Here is a 19,819-nt window from a genome sequence, read left to right as displayed (position 1 = left end):
AAAGGAGGCAACAATATACAATGGAAAAAAGACAACCTCTTTAACAAGTGGTGCTGGGAAAACTGGTCAACCACTTGTAAAAGAATGAAACTAGAACACTTTCTAACACCATACACAAAAATAAACTCAAAATGGATTAAAGATCTAAATGTAAGACCAGAAACTATAAAACTCCTAGAGGAGAACATAGGCAAAACACTCTCCGACATAAATCACAGCAGGATCCTCTATGACCCACCTCCCAGAATATTGGAAATAAAAGCAAAAATAAACAAATGGGACCTAATGAAACTTAAAAGCTTTTGCACAACAAAGGAAACTATAAGCAAGGTGAAAGACAGCCCTCAGATTGGGAGAAAATAATAGCAAATGAAGCGACAGACAAAGGATTAATCTCAAAAATATACAAGCAACTCCTGCAGCTCAATTCCATAAAAATAAATGACCCAATCAAAAAATAGGCCAAAGAACTAAACAAGCATTTCTCCAAAGAAGACACACAGATGGCTAACAAACACATGAAATGAAAAGATGCTCAATATCACTCATTATTAGAGAAATGCAAATCAAAACCACAATGAGGTACCATTACACGCCAGTCAGGATGGCTGCTATCCAAAAGTCTACAAGCAATAAATGCTGGAGAGGGTGTGGAGAAAAGGGAACCCTCTTACACTGTTGGTGGGAATGCAAACTAGTACAGCCGCTATGGAAAACAGTGTGGAGATTTCTTAAAAAACTGGAATTAGAACTGCCATATGACCCAGCAATCCCACTTCTGGGCATACACACTGAAGAAACCAGATCTGAAAGAGACACGTGCACCCCAATGTTCATCGCAGCACTATTTATAATAGCCAGGACATGGAAGCAACCTAGATGCCCATCAGCAGACGAATGGATAAGGAAGCTGTGGTACATATACACCATGGAATGTTACTCAGCCATTAAAAAGAATTCATTTGAATCAGTTCTAATAAGATGGATGAAACTGGAGCCCATTATACAGAGTGAAGTAAGCCAGAAAGATAAAGACCAATACAGGATACTAACACATATATATGGAATTTAGAAAGATGGTAATGACAACCTTATATGCAAAACAGAAAAAGAGACCCAGATGTACAGAACAGACTTTTGAACTCTGTGGGAGAAGGCGAGGGTGGGATGTTTTGAGAGAACAGCATTGAAACATGTATATTATCTAGGGTGAAACAGATCACCAGCCCAGGCTGGATGCATGAGACAAGTGCTTGGGCCTGGTGCACTGGGAAGACCCAGAGGAATCGGGTGGAGAGGGACGGGGGAGGGGGGATCAGGATGGGGAACACATGTAACTCCATGGCTGATTCATGTCAATGTATGATAAAAACCACTACAATATTGTAAAGTAATTAGCCTCCAACCAATAAAAATAAATGAAAAAATTAAAAATAAATAAATAAATAAAACCTGAACAGCAGCTGAGATCTGTCCCCTCTGCCCCTACCGTCCCTCCCCCATGGACTGAGAAGGGGAAGAGTGAGGGTGGAGGGAGTGAAGAACAAGTTTCCATCTCGGTACCCCTCCCTGCTACAGCTGGAAATGAAACTGAGGAGAGGCCCCAGACTCCAAAGTCCAAGGTCTTGGCCAAGTGATTTCTCTGTCCAGTCCTGCTAGTTCTTGGTGGGGGGCCTGCAGAGGGAAGGGCAATGTCCTAGGAACTGCTCTGAGTGGCCCAGGCAGCCTGGGGTTGGAGTTCTTCCCTGCTGACACCTCCTGGGCTTGTCTTATCTTCTAGGTAGTCCACCCTCCCTGCAGCAACATCAGATCCAGGGAAGGGGTGGGGGGAAAGGGGGTAGGTGGAGCCTTGCAAAGGTGAAGCTATGCTTAGCTACCACACCCAGCAGGGCAGATAACTTCGTCTGGTGCCACCTCCCCGCCGCAGTCCCCTGTGCTGGCGCTGGCCCTGCTCCCAGCCTCCGCGGCGCCTCCGGACCCATGCAGCTCTTCAGGGTGCTGCGTCTCCTCTGGATGCTCAGGGCCTTCCTGGGGTCCATAGGTGAGGAGGCGCGGTGGGGGAGGGCTGCGGAGACCGTCCTGATGTCCCAGGGCAGAGTGTGTGTGCCTGTTTGGGGGGACCCTGAGGTCTAAGGAGCCCAAGGAGGGGTCCCTCAGAGCTCTCTGTGCGGGCAGAACTGAGGCAGGGGGAGGGGAGGGCAGCTGGGTCCCAGGGGCTGCTCTCCCCCAGGGGCTGAGCAGGTTTGCAGGAGTCTGTGTGCATCAGTTGGATGGGATAACCTCTTTCTGGAAGAGTGCTCTTCCCACTTGGACTCAGGTTTCGGAGCCCCCTTCCTCCTGCTGCTCCTGCTCCCCCAGCTCTGATGCTTTCTCCATCCTGGATTCTCCCTCCCTTTGTGCGCGCCTGCCTGGTCGCTTTAGTGCTGTCTGCCTCTTGGCAACCCCATGGACTGTAGCCCGTTGGGCTCCTCTGTCCATGGGATTTCCCAGGCGAGAGTACTGGAGTGGGCTGCCATTTCCTTCTCCAGGGGATCTTCCCAACCCAGGGATTGAACCCACGCCTCCTGCGTCTCTTGCATTGCAGGCAGATTCTTTACCACTTCCCCAGGGAAGCCCCATCCCTCCCTTTACTTCCGCCCATTCAGCCCTCCTGAGGGACCTGTGTCTGCCCTGGGAACCCCTCCTTTCTCTGGGGCATCTCCACTTTTGGTCACGGTGGCCCCTCCTCCAGCGCTGCCCCTGACTCTCCCACCCCGACCCAGCCCACGTTTCTGGACACAGCTGTCCTTGGCAGGGTGGTGGGGGGAGATTCTGATGGCTCCCAAAGGGTGGTTCTGAGACCACCTAGTATGGGGTCCCTCCCACCCCTTAGGAACCTTGGAATTCCTCTGCACTTCTCTTCCCTCTGCTCCTGCCCCAGGGTCTGCTCCTGAGCCCCAATCCTAGACCTTCCCATCACAGAGGTCCCCCCCAGTCCACCCTCTCACTTATCTCCAGTGTCGGCTCTTGGTGACAAGGGCTCTGGGCCAGGAATCTTCAGAATCCCCTGCCTTACCTCCACGACACCCCAGCAAAGCTGAGAAGTGAAATCCCAGCTCTCAGAGCAAAGACATGATGAGTCTAGTTGAGGACACTAACCCCGAGAGGGCAGGAGGTCTGGGTGTCTCCTGCTTGTAACTGCTGTGTCTGCTGGTCACCCTCAGCATCATGAGATTTTTGACCCTCACTCTCATGAATTACAAGGTGGGGTTGACAATATCTGTAGGGAGGACTCGTGTTTGTAAACTAATTAATCCCTTGGCTTAAATAGATGATAGAAAATGTATCTGTGTTTATTATCAACACTCAAGGCTGCACATTAAAAGTCTTGAGGACTCATGCCTGCCTGCTGAGGTGTCTCTTTCTGGAAGTTTCCTTTCTGTCCTGACCCTCAGCCTGCGTGTGGTCCAGTCTCCTTGCCCCTCAAACTCAATGAAGTCTGAGCTTTAGTCTGTTTTCCCCTTTGGTATTCTCTTTGACATTGCTGCTCTCTGACCCCTCGTCTCTTGAATTCCATGATGTGTCCCCACCCCAGGTTTGGCTGGGTTCTCTGTCTCTCTCTCTCCAAAGAGGAGAGTCAGCCTAGACAGCAGTGGGTCACAGGGAGAGGGGCAGAGGTGGGCCAGAGGGTGGGGCATAGAACCAGAAGGACAAAGACTCTGGGCAGCAGGTGAAGGTGGGAGGAGCAGAGTAAGGGGGACGTGGGTGTGTGAGGAGGAAGGGATGGGAGAGGTGATGGCAGGAAGGAGCACGCTGAACCTGCATGCTCAGCACTGCCATCCAGATACTGACCAGGGTTCTTGGGTTTCTCCAATCCATAGAAATTGACAAGAGGCCAGACCAAAATTTCAGGCAAGACTTTACTGGGGCCTCTGCTGCAGAAGAGGGAAGTGAGAATAAATAGCAGGTTCCCTTGCTTGCTATTAATAACTCCCTGAGGAGGGGGAGGCGAGCTTGTACCTTATGTGGGGCGAGGGTACATGTGTGTCCAGGGGATGGGCCAGAGGGGTGGCTTAGGTGTTTTGTCCACTGCTTAAGTGGCATTGTGTGAAGGTGGCAAGCACAGTACCCTGCTCTTTGCTCCTGACTCCCTGCTTTTGCTTCTTTGTTCTGGGCTCTTTAAAAATGGCGCTTGAGTTTTTGGTCTCTTTGTATCTTTTGTCCATAATATTGCCCCAACTGCCAATGCATGCAGTTATTTTAGTTCCATATAATAGTCCCATGTGGGCTTCCTTGGTAGCTCAGACAGTAAAGAATCCACCTGCAATGTGGGAGACCTGGGTTTGATCCCTGGGTCAGGAAGATCCCCTGGAGGAGAACATGGCAACCCACTCCAGTATTCCTGCCTGGAGAATCCCATAGACGGAGGAGCCTGGAGGGCTCTAGTCCATGGGGTCCACAAAGAGTCAGACCTGACTGAGTGACTAAGCACAGCATAGCACAGTAGTCCCATATAGTTTCTCCGTATTTTGTTGCCTGGGGAGAGGTGGGTCTAGGTGAAATCACTGCAGCACTGCAGTGAAGGGTCCCAGGTCCCTGTCTATCTCAATCCCAAGGCTGGAAGACACGTGGGCAAAGGATTAAGGTTTCCTTCCCATCCCAATTTCTCTTGGTAAGGCTGCCCCGGGGAGTAGACAGATGTTGGCCTTTAGAAACTGGAAGGAAACCCGTGCAAAAGTGCTTCTGATGGAGGAAGGTGGCACGTCCTACCTTCTGTGACATGTACCTGGAACATGGGGAAGTGAGTAACCTATGTGGTGTTAAGGTGACAGGCCGACCTACCACTGAGTTCCTCTGTTCTACGCCAATACAGGAACTTCAGCCACGGCCACATCCACCTCTAATGAGCTTTGGCGCACTGCTCTGAGGAATTCCCCACACTCCAAAGGCACAGCAAAGTGGCCACTGAACACCCCCCAAACTCCTCCCACTCCCGATGCTAGGGAAAACATACCCAAGACCATCCGCACCTCCCCCAACTCGAAATCCCTGTCTGAAACATTGCTCAGATCACCCATCAATTCCAACCCCCCAACAATCCCCACGTCCAAGTTTGTCTTCAAGGTTGAAACCAGCCCACCTACCATGATCGTCTACATGGGCTCGACAGAGTGCACCAATCCAACAAGCCTCATAATCACCACCACTTATCCCACCACCACCTGCGTGAGCCAGACCCACGTGTCCTTCCCCAGCTCTCACCCCACCACACCGGGGACAGAGACACCACGGACAGCCATCACCAGTGCTTATCCCATGTCAACAACCAAGAGAGTCACCTCCGCCATGACCAGTCCCCCCACAGTCACCACTCCAGGGAAAACTCCCACAACCACAGCCCCACCCTCCTCCTTTGTCCCAGCCACACACACAACCCCAGATACTCTGATCTCCTCTATGACTGGTACCACTAAAAGGACCACCCCAGCCGCTGCAAGTGTCCACACAACTGCGTCTCCTACCCCAACAAGCGTGCCTAACTCTGCTACTACCCCTTCTCTGACTACTAGGAACACCTTGATAACAACAGTGACTGACAAAAACTTCTCACCCACCACTGATAGTACCTTGATTACAACCACTACTTCACTTCCAGACATGCTCAGTACTTTTAAAACATCCACAGCCACCACTCCAGCACCCACGTCAACTGATATGTTAACAACACCTACAGCACCAGTTGCATCTGCTGCTACTGAAGCAACCACTGGAATAGGTACACCAAACACAACTCCTGTGAACACAATGGGCTCCATGAAAACAACACTCATTCCAGTGACTGACATTCCCACAGAAACTCTCACTGCCTCAGTTACTTCAGTTTCTCCAGTCGTGTCCTCAACCAGTCCTGCCACATTTACCACATCCAAATCCAGCCCTGCGCCAACCAGCACTGATACACACATGACATCCACTACCAAGGGACCACCCTCCACCACTGCAGCCACTACAGAAATAGACGAGACAAGGGACCCAACATCTCATGCTTCTTCCACCAGGAAAACCACATTTCTTACTACAACTATTGTTTCTACAGAATCTGCAACAACAGAGATTACTTCTACTCCCCCAATCACATCATCAGACACACCTACAAATACAGTCAATTATCCGACAACCATTACTTCCACTTCAGTGACTACCAATACCTTGACATCACCCGTCGGTAAGCCTCAGTCTTCACCTGCTCTGACCACAGAACCAGTCCTCACTACAACCTCAAACACTTCCCCTCTATCCACTTTGATAATAACTACCACCCAGGCTACGTCCACCCCTCCATTCCCCACTACTACTATGACCACGATCCCAACAGAAATCACCACTCCCAGCTATATTTCAAACCCAGTCACCTCAATTACGGCAACATTGCCAACCACCTCGATTACAGAAACGGACAAGACTGGGACTCCAAACATAGTAACATCCACATCAGTAACATCACAAAGAACATCAGGTCTCACATCAACCAGCTTCTCTACAGGAAGGAAAACCACACTAGCCACAACTGAGTCCACACCCAGTACCACTGTCGCATTGACCTCTACCACCAACCTCAGCCCCACACTAACTCTGTCTAGCACCTCACCTACAAGCACAGACACAAATTTCATTTCATCTTTTGCCACTACCCAAGATACTGACACAACCTTCAGCGTTGAAGCAACTTCAGCCACCAGGCCGAGTACAACATCCATGTTCATGAGTGCCCACAGCACAGTGACTCCTTTCCCCTCTACCAGCAGGCCAGCTACATCTCTAGGCACTTCTTCCATGTCTACCAGCACTACCAGGACCACTCAGGAAGACAGTACCACCTCACCTGCCACAAGCACCGATGCACTGCACACAACCACAGTGACTCCTCCCAGTGACACCTCTAACCAGCCGGTCACCACGGAGGTGTCCTCTCCTCCATCAGTCACATCATCTGCCACTCCCATCAGCACACTATATTCTCCTGCATCCACCACTTCGACTTCTATTGGCAACAATACCTTGACATCATCCACGAGTGTGCCTTCATCCACTCCTACCACAACCACAGAGCCAGCCTCCACTTCCTCCAGAAGCACGAGCCCTCTATCCACCTTGACAACCAAGATCGCCACTCCCTACACCACTTCTGTCCCTTCACCTTCCACCAGTACTCCTACCAGGTCCACGACAGAAATCACCACTCCCACGGACACTGCAGCCCCCACCTCGACCACAACCCCTCTGTCCCCGCCCTCCACTACAGGAACCACCCAGGCTGCTAGCACACACTTGGTGACCACAATCTCCCCCACAACAGTCCATACCACTGCGATCCTCACCTCTTCAATCACCTACTCCACCACGAGCACAGCCACATCTGCATCCACTGCATCCCTCCCTGTCTCCACCACTGTGCAGACATCCCCAACTGTGCCTCCATCCTCTGCCAGTACAGAACCCCCTACCCCGACACCACCCACCAGTGAGTCCACATCCACGAGTACCACTGCCTCATTGAGGTCCACACGTGACCTCAGCTCCACACTTGCGATGTCCAGCACCTCAGCCACCACCACAATCAACATCCCATCTTCCCCCACCACCCAGAATACAGACACAACCTTCAGTGTTGTCACAAACTCGGTCACTGTGCCTACTGAGACATCCATGTCCGCTACCACCCACAGCATAGTGACTCCCTCCGTCACTACCACCATTCCAGCTACATCTCTAGGCACGTCTCCCGTGTCTACCACCACTACAAGGACGGCTCAGGCAACGAGTACCACCTCACCTGCCACAAGCACCGGTGCACTGCACACAACCACAGCGACTAGTCCTAGCAGCACCTCTACCGAGTCTGTTATGACAGAGGTGTCCTCTCCTTTTTCAGTCACATCCTCAGCCACTCCCACCAGCACACTATATTCTCCGCCATCCACCACCTCGACTGCCATCACCACCAATACCTTGACATCGTCCACGAGTGTGCCTTCATCCACTCCTACCACAACCACAGAGCCAGCCTCCACTTCCTCCAGAAGCACGAGCCCTCTATCCAGTATCCCCACTCCCTACACCACTTCTGTCCCTTCACCTTCCACCAGTACTCCTACCAGGTCCACGACAGAAATCACCACTCCCACGGACACTGCAGCCCCCACCTCGACCACAACCCCTCTGTCCCCGCCCTCCACTACAGGAACCACCCAGGCTGCTAGCACACACTTGGTGACCACAATCACCCCCACAACAGTCCATACCACTGCGATCCTCACCTCTTCAACCACCTACTCCACCACGAGCACAGCCACATCTGCATCCACTGCATCCCTCCCTGTCTCCACCACTTTGCAGACATCCCCAACTGTGCCTCCATCCTCTGTCAGTACAGATACCCCTACCCCGACAACACCCACCAGTGAGTCCACATCCACGAGTACCACTGCCTCACTGAGCTCCACACGTGACCTCAGCTCCACACTTGCGATGTCCAGCACCTCAGCCACCACCACAATCAACATCCCATCTTCCCCCACCACCCAGAATACAGACACAACCTTCAGTGTTGTCACAAACTCGGTCACTGTGCCTACTGAGACATCCATGTCCGCTACCACCCACAGCATAGTGACTCCCTCCGTCACTACCACCATTCCAGCTACATCTCTAGGCACGTCTCCCGTGTCTACCACCACTACAAGGACGGCTCAGGCAACGAGTACCACCTCACCTGCCACAAGCACCGGTGCACTGCACACAACCACAGCGACTAGTCCTAGCAGCACCTCTACCGAGTCTGTTATGACAGAGGTGTCCTCTCCTTTTTCAGTCACATCCTCAGCCACTCCCACCAGCACACTATATTCTCCGCCATCTACCACCTCGACTGCCATCACCACCAATACCTTGACATCGTCCACGAGTGTGCCTTCATCCACTCCTACCACAACCACAGAGCCAGCCTCCACTTCCTCCAGAAGCACGAGCCCTCTATCCAGTATCCCCACTCCCTACACCACTTCTGTCCCTTCACCTTCCACCAGTACTCCTACCAGGTCCACGACAGAAATCACCACTCCCACGGACACTGCAGCCCCCACCTCGACCACAACCCCTCTGTCCCCGCCCTCCACTACAGGAACCACCCAGGCTGCTAGCACACACTTGGTGACCACAATCTCCCCCACAACAGTCCATACCACTGCGATCCTCACCTCTTCAACCACCTACTCCACCACGAGCACAGCCACATCTGCATCCACTGCATCCCTCCCTGTCTCCACCACTGTGCAGACATCCCCAACTGTGCCTCCATCCTCTGCCAGTACAGAAACCCCTACCCCGACACCACCCACCAGTGAGTCCACATCCACGAGTACCACTGCCTCATTGAGCTCCACACGTGACCTCAGCTCCACACTTGCGATGTCCAGCACCTCAGCCACCACCACAATCAACATCCCATCTTCCCCCACCACCCAGAATACAGACACAACCTTCAGTGTTGTCACAAACTCGGTCACTGTGCCTACTGAGACATCCATGTCCGCTACCACCCACAGCATAGTGACTCCCTCCGTCACTACCACCATTCCAGCTACATCTCTAGGCACGTCTCCCGTGTCTACCACCACTACAAGGACGGCTCAGGCAACGAGTACCACCTCACCTGCCACAAGCACCGGTGCACTGCACACAACCACAGCGACTAGTCCTAGCAGCACCTCTACCGAGTCTGTTATGACAGAGGTGTCCTCTCCTTTTTCAGTCACATCCTCAGCCACTCCCACCAGCACACTATATTCTCCGCCATCCACCACCTCGACTGCCATCACCACCAATACCTTGACATCGTCCACGAGTGTGCCTTCATCCACTCCTACCACAACCACAGAGCCAGCCTCCACTTCCTCCAGAAGCACGAGCCCTCTATCCAGTATCCCCACTCCCTACACCACTTCTGTCCCTTCACCTTCCACCAGTACTCCTACCAGGTCCACGGCAGAAATCACCACTCCCACGGACACTGCAGCCCCCACCTCGACCACAACCCCTCTGTCCCCGCCCTCCACTACAGAAACCACCCAGGCTGCTAGCACACACTTGGTGACCACAATCTCCCCCACAACAGTCCATACCACTGCGATCCTCACCTCTTCAACCACCTACTCCACCACGAGCACAGCCACATCTGCATCCACTGCATCCCTCCCTGTCTCCACCACTGTGCAGACATCCCCAACTGTGCCTCCATCCTCTGTCAGTACAGATACCCCTACCCCGACAACACCCACCAGTGAGTCCACATCCACGAGTACCACTGCCTCATTGAGCTCCACACGTGACCTCAGCTCCACACTTGCGATGTCCAGCACCTCAGCCACCACCACAATCAACATCCCATCTTCCCCCACCACCCAGAATACAGACACAACCTTCAGTGTTGTCACAAACTCGGTCACTGTGCCTACTGAGACATCCATGTCCGCTACCACCCACAGCATAGTGACTCCCTCCGTCACTACCACCATTCCAGCTACATCTCTAGGCACGTCTCCCGTGTCTACCACCACTACAAGGACGGCTCAGGCAACGAGTACCACCTCACCTGCCACAAGCACCGGTGCACTGCACACAACCACAGCGACTAGTCCTAGCAGCACCTCTACCGAGTCTGTTATGACAGAGGTGTCCTCTCCTTTTTCAGTCACATCCTCAGCCACTCCCACCAGCACACTATATTCTCCGCCATCCACCACCTCGACTGCCATCACCACCAATACCTTGACATCGTCCACGAGTGTGCCTTCATCCACTCCTACCACAACCACAGAGCCAGCCTCCACTTCCTCCAGAAGCACGAGCCCTCTATCCAGTATCCCCACTCCCTACACCACTTCTGTCCCTTCACCTTCCACCAGTACTCCTACCAGGTCCACGACAGAAATCACCACTCCCACGGACACTGCAGCCCCCACCTCGACCACAACCCCTCTGTCCCCGCCCTCCACTACAGAAACCACCCAGGCTGCTAGCACACACTTGGTGACCACAATCTCCCCCACAACAGTCCATACCACTGCGATCCTCACCTCTTCAACCACCTACTCCACCACGAGCACAGCCACATCTGCATCCACTGCATCCCTCCCTGTCTCCACCACTGTGCAGACATCCCCAACTGTGCCTCCATCCTCTGTCAGTACAGATACCCCTACCCCGACAACACCCACCAGTGAGTCCACATCCACGAGTACCACTGCCTCATTGAGCTCCACACGTGACCTCAGCTCCACACTTGCGATGTCCAGCACCTCAGCCACCACCACAATCAACATCCCATCTTCCCCCACCACCCAGAATACAGACACAACCTTCAGTGTTGTCACACACTCGGTCACTGTGCCTACTGAGACATCCATGTCCGCTACCACCCACAGCATAGTGACTCCCTCCGTCACTACCACCATTCCAGCTACATCTCTAGGCACGTCTCCCGTGTCTACCACCACTACAAGGACGGCTCAGGCAACGAGTACCACCTCACCTGCCACAAGCACCGGTGCACTGCACACAACCACAGCGACTAGTCCTAGCAGCACCTCTACCGAGTCTGTTATGACAGAGGTGTCCTCTCCTTTTTCAGTCACATCCTCAGCCACTCCCACCAGCACACTATATTCTCCGCCATCTACCACCTCGACTGCCATCACCACCAATACCTTGACATCGTCCACGAGTGTGCCTTCATCCACTCCTACCACAACCACAGAGCCAGCCTCCACTTCCTCCAGAAGCACGAGCCCTCTATCCAGTATCCCCACTCCCTACACCACTTCTGTCCCTTCACCTTCCACCAGTACTCCTACCAGGTCCACGACAGAAATCACCACTCCCACGGACACTGCAGCCCCCACCTCGACCACAACCCCTCTGTCCCCGCCCTCCACTACAGAAACCACCCAGGCTGCTAGCACACACTTGGTGACCACAATCACCCCCACAACAGTCCATACCACTGCGATCCTCACCTCTTCAACCACCTACTCCACCACGAGCACAGCCACATCTGCATCCACTGCATCCCTCCCTGTCTCCACCACTGTGCAGACATCCACGACTGTACCTCCATCTTCTGTCAGTACAGAAGCATCTACCGTGACACCAGCCACCAGTGAGTCCACATCCGGGAATCCCGTTGGTTCCTCAACCTTCAAGCCCGACCTCAGCTCCACCGTTACGCTGTCTAGCTCCACCGTTACGCTGTCTAGCTCCACCCTCCCCACCACAGATATCATCCCATCTTCCCCTACTACCCATAATACAAGCACAACCTCTAACATCATCACAACCTTAGCCACTGGGCCTAGTGGCACATCCGTGTTCCCTTCCACCCAAAGTACAGCAACTGCCTTCCTCTCTAGCAGCATTCCAGCTGCATCTTTAAGCCCTTCTCTTGTGCCTACCAGCAGTACCTGGACCACTCAGGCAGACAGTACCACCTCATCTGCCTTGAGCACGTCTAATTCAATGCAGGAAACGGCTGAAACCACTTTGGCACCCACCACCACTGATACATACACGTATCAGTCCAGTTCCATGGGACTGTCCTCCACTGCAGCTTCTACACAAACAGCCAAGACGAGGGACACAACCCTGCTTGCTTCATCTGCTTTAAGAACCACAGCCACTCCTATCAGCACCATTTCTTTAGAGTCTCTCACAACAGATATTACTTCTCTTTCTCCAATCACACCCTCAGTCACTCACACAAGTACAGTCCATGTTCAGACATCTCCAGTCTCTACTCCAGTGACCAGTAGTACCTTGACAGCATCCAGTTTGCCTGTATCATTTCCATCTTTCCCAACCACAGAACTGGTACCCACCGAAACCACAGACACCACCCCTCCATTTACCCTACCCACAATCCCTGCCACCCAGGCCATGTCCACCCCTTCACCTCCGACTGGGACGTTTACCACAGCCAGAACTGAAGTCCCCACTCCCACATATACGTCTCCCCCTGCCACCTTGATCACAGCGTCTCTTAGCACTCCCTCAACCACAGAAGTTGTTAAGACTGGGACCTCAAACATGGTAACACCACCCACCTCCATAACAGCTCTCAGTACTTCAGGTGTTTCTCCCTCTTCAGCTTTCCCCATATTGAGTACCTCTACTAATGCGATAAGTACCCCTTTTGGTACCATCATCTCCTCTTCAATACCTGCAATAACAATATCATCTCTATCTTCTACCAGCCCAAGTTCAGAGACCTCCACAACAAGTAGTTCTTTTTCTACCTCCTCTCAAGCGTCCAGCACAGAAATCACAGGCCCTTCCTCTGTCACTACCTTTCCTACTTTTTCATCAACTGAAACGACAAGAACTTCCCCCACCGTGACTTCCCTGACAACCTCTCCCACCCGAACGACAACCATGCTGACTCTGTCTTCCACCACCCCGTGTCCAGAATCCATATCAGTTACAATAGTGTCTGCTTCTCCCACTACACCATGTATAGAAGTGGGTCCAAACACCAATGTTACCTCTACACCCACCGTTCCATTGTCAGTTTTTACCTCTACTACTGAGATGGCCACCTCTCCCAGTTCCACAACCATGACAACTCTCTTCCCTGTGAAACCGGACACTTCCACTTCCTTTCTGGAAACTCACCCCACCAACCAGACCGCTGCTCCTGGTTCTATCAGCACTGGAACCACTCCCATTAGCATGGTTTTCCCGAGCACACAAAGATCCACCACTGGGACCTGGATCAGCACCAGCTTTGTAACTACCCCACGTGTAACGGGCTTCACTAGCCTCCCACCGACCGTGAAGCCAAGTAGCAGCTCTTCATCTTCCATCGTGACTACAAGCAAGTTGACAGCCCCCAGCCCAGCCATCAGCAGTACTTCAGGGATACCAGCGAGCACCACCAAGACTCTCTCCACCGTTACGTCATCCAGGACAACTTCAACCACAACCCAGACGACCACACAGTCCAGGCAGACCACCACCCCAGGTTTGGATCACTTGCTCCCTTGTTGCCTCTCCTCCCTCTCCTGCTAAATTCCCATGACCAAGGTCAGTCCTGGCCTGAACTTCCCCTTTTTCTTGCTACCCAGACCGTTGTGACAATGGTGGCACCTGGACACAGGACCACTGCTCCTGCCTTAGCACTTTCTATGGCCCCAAATGCGAGTTCGCTGTGGAAGAGATAAATACGGGTGAGTTGCTCTCTGCACTTTCTCTCAGGAGGTGCCACGCCTCAAATGGGCCCAATCATTTTGCCAAATCTCTTCATCTGTGCTTTCTCCCTCGTGCTCTCCTCAATCCCAGACCATGACTACTCTCCACCCTTACCTCCAGGAGGTCGCTGGGGTCACTCTCTTTTTTGATATCTCCTCCCAGTTTGTGTTGCTTGGAGTTGTATTAGGTTCTAATTTCTCCTGTAGCAAATTACCACAAACTTAGCAGATCAACAATACAAATTTATTATTTTGCAATTCTGTTGATTGGAAGCCTGATACGAGTCATGAAGGGCTAAAATTAAGGTGTTGCCTAGGACTGGTTCTTTCTGGTGGCCCTCGGGAAGAATCCATTCCTATGCCCTTTCCCAGACTTGAGAGCTGCCCATCCTCTTTGTCACAAGGCCCCCTGGCTCCCTTTGATGCCAGCAGCATTGCATGTCTGTTCCTTATTTCCATACTTACGTCATTCTTTGAGTGATTCTGACTTTTCTGCCTCCTTCCTCCTCTCTCTATGGACCTTATGATTATACTAGGCCCACTGGATATTCCTTGTTAATTTTCCAATATTAAATCAGCAGATTAGTACCCTTAGTTCCATCTGCCACTTTGATTGCTCCCTGTCATGTAGCATAACATATTCCCAGGTTTGGGGGTTAGACATAGGCACCTTTGTTATTCTGCTTCACTGGGGGAGCCGAGAGACTACAGAACTGACTGCTGGACACTCCCACTTGCAGTATTTCTCACATCTCGGAACAACACCTTCCAGAATTCCTACCTCTCTCTTTCCTGCTATTCCGTCAGTCCTCAGAGGGTCCATGGGAGCATCCTCTGGGTTGGGATGGTGGTAGTGATGTTAGACAGGAACGGAACGTGAAATGACCAGAGCAAGGCATGTTGTGCAGACAAGGTGGACGCTGAAGTGGGCATGGAGGTGTCTGTCAACCAGGAGTTCTCCCCGGACCTCAATGACAACAGTTCTAAGGTCTACAAGGATTTCACGAAAGCCTTCCAGGATCAGGTGAGGAGTAAGCGGGGGAAAATTCAGAGGTATGCCCTTGCAGTGTAGCTTGGGCCCGGAGGTGCCCTCTGATTGGAGATTCAGATGTGAGCTGGGATCCTTGGCATTTCAGATAAAGAAGATTTACCAAAACGTGCAGGGATTCAAGGAGGTGCAGATCCTTTCTCTGAGGTAGGACCCCTTTCCGGGGCTGTGGAGGCAGTGTCAAGTGTGTGTGGTGGTGGGAGGGGTGCACAAAAAAGGGCCAACGAAGCCATCCTTTGCTTTTGGAGTCACTCAATGTCATAGAGAGGGATGGATGGAGGAGGCGAAGGAACTAGTCCATGGAGGGTGTTTGGGGATCACCTTCAGGATTCATTCCTCTGTAAGAGGGATGTCTCCCCTTCCCTTGAAGCATGTTGGATGCAGAGTGATTGGGATCTACAGGGAGGAGGTGCCTGAGGCTTGGTGCCTGGTGTCTGGACCATAGCTGGTCTCTCTGGTTGGCACCTGATATAGTGGACGGGTCAGCAAGAGGGAGGCAGAGAGCCCAGGAGGGCACGGTTTGATTATGGCTTGAGGGAACACAAAGAGAATGTCAATCACTCCTTGTCCCGCCGACCCAGGCTGCCCAAGGCAGAGAAGCTAGCAGCCCCTTCTGGACACAATCAGTCTGGAACCCCATCTCCTTGCCTCTGCCCCTTCCTGCCAACACCCGCATAGCTGTGGCTGGTCTGGAAATGCTCTTCTACAGTTGCATGGTGGCTTGGGCCTGGGCACCTTTTAAGGCTCTCTGCACCCCGCTCCCACCCCCAGGAATGGCAGCATCGTGGTGGAATATCTAGTCCTGCTGGAGTTACCCTTCAGCACCCAACTGGAGGAGGAGTATGAGAAGGTGAAGGTGGCCTTGAAGGAGGAGCTCCAGAATGTCAGCCAGGACGGGGACAACTGCCAGAATGACCAGGGTGAACAGAGGCTGGGGGCCTGGGGCTGGAGGGAGGGGTCAGGGTCACAGCCACCATCCCAGCCTGCTCCAGCTCACACAGGGGCTTACGGGGGGCAGGTGTCAGCTCTGCGGTACCTCAGGCAGGATAGGAGAAGGGAGACGGGTCCACAGAAACCTGGGTCAAGGGTGAGCCTAAGGAAGGGTTGTCAGAACCTAGGAGCTGCGGAAGAGAGAGTTGCTCAAGGTCTCCCGGGTGGCCGAGGACCCCTGGCTCTTCAGGGGACATGAGGGAGGCCCAAGGAGCCTTCCTTCATGGCCCATCCAAACCTCGCCCATACTGACAAAGCGCTCTCTGTCCCTTCCCATGCCTCCCCCGACTCCACCTGTGCCTGTGGCCCGCAGTCCTGTGTTTTAAGCCTGACTCCATCAAGGTGAACAACGCCACCAGGACGGAGCTGTCACCGGAAGGTGAGAGGTGGGGCAAAGGGCTGAGTGGCCCCAGGTGGCAGGGATCCCTCCCACAAGGGACAGCTGTCCATTGAAATTCCCAGGGAGGAGGGGAGCCCTTTTGGGGAGGCAAGTGGTACCGACCTGGCAGGGCTGCCTCTCAGGTCCTTGTTAGTAGCTTCCACGTGAGGAAGGATCAGCAGAGAAGGTGAGGAGAGGGTGACGGGCCTAGCCTGCACTCATCTAATCCCTCGGTCTACCCGCCGACACGCCACCAGCAGAAATGCAGTCCTCTATCCATTTTCAGAATTACCATGGCCAGGCCCCAGAGTAGAATGCATGAGGTCTTTACGTCTGCAACCCCCTACCTACCCCCCAGCTATCTGTCGCCGCGCTGCTGCCAAAGGTTACGAGGATTTCTACTTCCCTTTCCTGGAGGAGAACCAGCTCCGCTGTGTCACCAATTGCACGGCCGGCGTGGAAGGCGCCATTGACTGCCATCAGGGCCAATGCGTTCTGCCGAAGAGTGGTCCTTCTTGCCGGTGAGGCCCCGCCCACAGCCAGCTGGGCCAATCCCCGACCCCTAACCGCGGCCGGCCAGAGGCCCCGCCCACTTGCCCCAGGATGGAGCCCCGCCCACCTGCCAGGACCAGGATGGTCCAGGGGCGTGGATGGACCAGACCCGGGAGGTGGTGAGGTGATGTGACCTGTGGCCCCCTCCCCCAGCTGCTTCTCCACGGACACGCACTGGTTCTCGGGCCCGCGCTGCGAGGTGGCCATCTCCTGGAAGGCGCTGGTCGGGGGCCTGGCGGGAGCCGGGGCCCTGCTTCTGTTGCTGCTGGTGGTGGCGCTGAGCGTGTTCGTTGTGCGCTCCCGGAGGAGGGACAGGCAAGGCCAAGGCAGGTGAGTGAGCTGGGTGACGGGAAAGGCGTCTCCGACCGGGTTACCCTGCCCTGACGACGCGGCGCCCTTCTGGCCGGTCCAGGGACGACAGGAAGTGGTTCGAGACCTGGGATGAGAACACTGCGGGGACTTTTTCTAACTCGGGCTTCGAAGATGACAGTGAGTGTTGACTTCTGGCGAGGGTGGGGGGTGCCTCCCTGGGCACCATTTCCTCCCGGGGAGACTAGAGGACTTCTCCTGTCCAAGACAGGCGTTTACCTCCTGCCCTCGCTGCTTCCACGCGCCCCCCTCTAAGGCCCAGGTCCTGCACAGGCCCTCCCTGCATGGAAGCCCCCTGAGGCCCCGCCTTCCTCACATTTTCTTCCCTCCCCCTTTTCCTCCCCACCTCTTCCTCTTCCTTCCCCTGTTCTCTTTTCTCTCTCTAGTTAATGAAGAAAACTTCCATGTGGCCTTGGACACCGTGGACACCAATGCCACGGTAAGGGGTCGGAGATGGGTTGATGGTAAGGAGCTGTCGCAGGTCCAGCTCCTGATGCCCCTCTCCCAGGGCAGGGGGCTCGCTGGGCCAGGAGGCAGTGACCTCTTAGCCAGGCCCCTGAAGGGTGATTCCCTGTTCTCACTCCCCGTCTTGTGAATTTTATGGCAGGTGTATATTGACAGACCTGAAGTGGCCTTGTCCTCACTGTGAGCCCACATTGCCCTCTCCACCTGCCCAGACAGCAGAGAGAACCATCTGCACTGCATTTGGAGAGATGGCTGCAGGCTTTTGCAGCTCAGTCTTCTGGTTTCCTAGGGCATAACAGACCTCCATCTACCCTCATCCCCCAGCTTGGGTAAAATCTACCTGGAGACCCAGTTCAAATCCACACTCTTCCACTGTGGGACCTTGGGCAAATCAATAACTTCTCCGAACTTCGGTTTTGTCATCTGTAAAGTGCAAGTGGCCCACTCCTCCTGACACCTCCTGTGGGTTTCAGTAAAGCCAGGTGTCCTGGGTCCGACCTCTGTCCAATGCACCTTCCTGTTGGCCTTCATCTCATATGGCTTCACTCACATCCCAGTTCCCATGTCCTTCCCCGAGGCTCGCGCCTCTGTCTCTCCTTTTCCTGTGTGCACCCCTACTGCCAGCCAGGTCCTCCCCCGGTACCTGTAAGCAGCCTGCAGCCTGTCCCAGCCTCTTACCCTGTCCTCCTGTAACTCCCTGCTGTGCCCCTCCACCACTTCTTAACCCTCTCCCCTCTGAACCCACTTCTTCTTAAGTCCCTCCTCCCCCACACTCCTGCCCTGTGTCTCCCTGTTCCTATACTTTCCCCTTCCTCCTCTTTCTACCCTCAACCCTAAATGCCCCCTGCCCCCCACATCTCCGTGCCCCACTCCTAAATCCTCGCTCCTCCCCACCTCCCCTCCCTAGGTAGGTACAGATGCCCTCTGCATCTTAGGACCCCCAACTGGTGTTCTCTAGGCCAGGCCCCCCATTCTGAGTCCCCATCCTTCCTGTCACCCCTAAGGGCCCTGGATCCCGGTGGGTGGAGGGTGGCAGGCAGGTTCCCAGGTCCCTGAAGATGAGGGGAAGAGGGGCCCTGAGGTGGGAAAGCTCCCTCAGCCCCTCCTCCCTGTTCCCCTAACTCTTCCTCTTCTCTCTTAGTGCCCCCCATTTCCTACCCCTCCCGACCTCTCCTCCCCTTTCCTCTCCCTGGTTCATCCCCATCTCTGCTATGACCTGTGAAGCCAGAAGCCCAGCCTTCCTTTGCAGGAAGACCTCACTTGGGGACAGGAAGTCTGCAAGTCTCCAGTTCACCCAACTGTACATAATGTAATATTTGTTGTAAACAAAACAAAACAAAACAAAATACCTGCTCTGTGCCTTTTTTTCCCCTCATGCTCCCATCGGTTGAGGAGCAAGTACATTGGAAGAGATATTGTGGGGGGCGCCTGGGAGTGCTGGTTTCTCCCATTGAGGAAGAAAGGGTTGTTTGGCCAGCTCTCAAGGGCCATGACTGTCTTCAAAAGGAATGTAAAGACTGGAGGACCCGTTTTTTTCAGGGAGTGGGTGGGAGCAGGGGGTGGAAGCCTGTGGAGTTTGTCATCTGTGCCCCTTAATGTTAAGAGCTCAGAGCTGGCTTTGGGTGGTGGGTGACTCTGGTGGGGTCACCCACTGGAGTGGTGACCACCGCCACTGGCCACAATGGTCATAGCTGCCTTTGGCTCTGATGGGTAAGCCAAGCATCCCCGAAGACCTTG

At 53.8% G+C, this 19,819-nt stretch overlaps 2 protein-coding genes across 2 annotated transcripts; both read left to right on the top strand.

Moving 5' to 3' along the window:
- The first annotated feature begins 1,940 nt into the window (after positions 1–1,940).
- Positions 1,941–11,057, top strand: LOC122702031 (mucin-3B-like). The gene is made up of 14 exons (XM_043915547.1): positions 1,941–2,041; positions 4,853–7,186; positions 7,438–7,501; positions 7,742–7,828; positions 7,913–8,138; positions 8,325–8,440; positions 8,681–8,767; positions 8,852–9,019; positions 9,215–9,379; positions 9,620–9,706; positions 9,791–9,958; positions 10,154–10,318; positions 10,559–10,645; positions 10,730–11,057. Exons 1-14 carry the CDS (start codon positions 1,981–1,983, stop codon positions 11,055–11,057), a joined length of 4,143 nt encoding a protein of 1,380 aa, XP_043771482.1. The 5' UTR covers positions 1,941–1,980.
- Positions 11,058–11,723: 666 nt separating this feature from the next.
- On the top strand, positions 11,724–19,402 carry LOC122701789 (mucin-3B-like). The gene is made up of 11 exons (XM_043915089.1): positions 11,724–14,053; positions 14,157–14,258; positions 15,188–15,303; positions 15,416–15,474; positions 16,099–16,247; positions 16,631–16,696; positions 17,055–17,217; positions 17,402–17,578; positions 17,661–17,737; positions 18,004–18,056; positions 18,225–19,402. The coding sequence occupies exons 1-11, from the start codon at positions 12,553–12,555 to the stop codon at positions 18,264–18,266; spliced, it is 2,505 nt and encodes an 834-aa protein (XP_043771024.1). The 5' UTR covers positions 11,724–12,552; the 3' UTR covers positions 18,267–19,402.
- Positions 19,403–19,819: the final 417 nt, after the last annotated feature.

The sequence above is a fragment of the Cervus elaphus genome, chromosome 10, assembly GCF_910594005.1.
Source record: "Cervus elaphus chromosome 10, mCerEla1.1, whole genome shotgun sequence".
NCBI lineage: Eukaryota > Metazoa > Chordata > Mammalia > Artiodactyla > Cervidae > Cervus > Cervus elaphus.
Note: the sequence above shows the minus strand (reverse complement) of the source record. Positions and strands in the feature narration are given on the sequence as shown.

Bases quoted from the DNA above. Each gene is read 5' to 3' on its own strand.
- LOC122702031 (XM_043915547.1), top strand. From the start codon at position 1,981: ATGCAGCTCTTCAGGGTGCTGCGTCTCCTCTGGATGCTCAGGGCCTTC. The intron at 7,502-7,741 runs GTGAGTCCACAT...CCACCATTCCAG, and splicing joins TACCCCGACACCACCCACCA to CTACATCTCTAGGCACGTCT. The intron at 9,380-9,619 runs GTGAGTCCACAT...CCACCATTCCAG, and splicing joins TACCCCGACACCACCCACCA to CTACATCTCTAGGCACGTCT.
- LOC122701789 (XM_043915089.1), top strand. From the start codon at position 12,553: ATGCAGGAAACGGCTGAAACCACTTTGGCACCCACCACCACTGATACA. The intron at 15,475-16,098 runs GTAGGACCCCTT...TCCCACCCCCAG, and splicing joins GTGCAGATCCTTTCTCTGAG to GAATGGCAGCATCGTGGTGG. The intron at 16,697-17,054 runs GTGAGAGGTGGG...CCTACCCCCCAG, and splicing joins GACGGAGCTGTCACCGGAAG to CTATCTGTCGCCGCGCTGCT.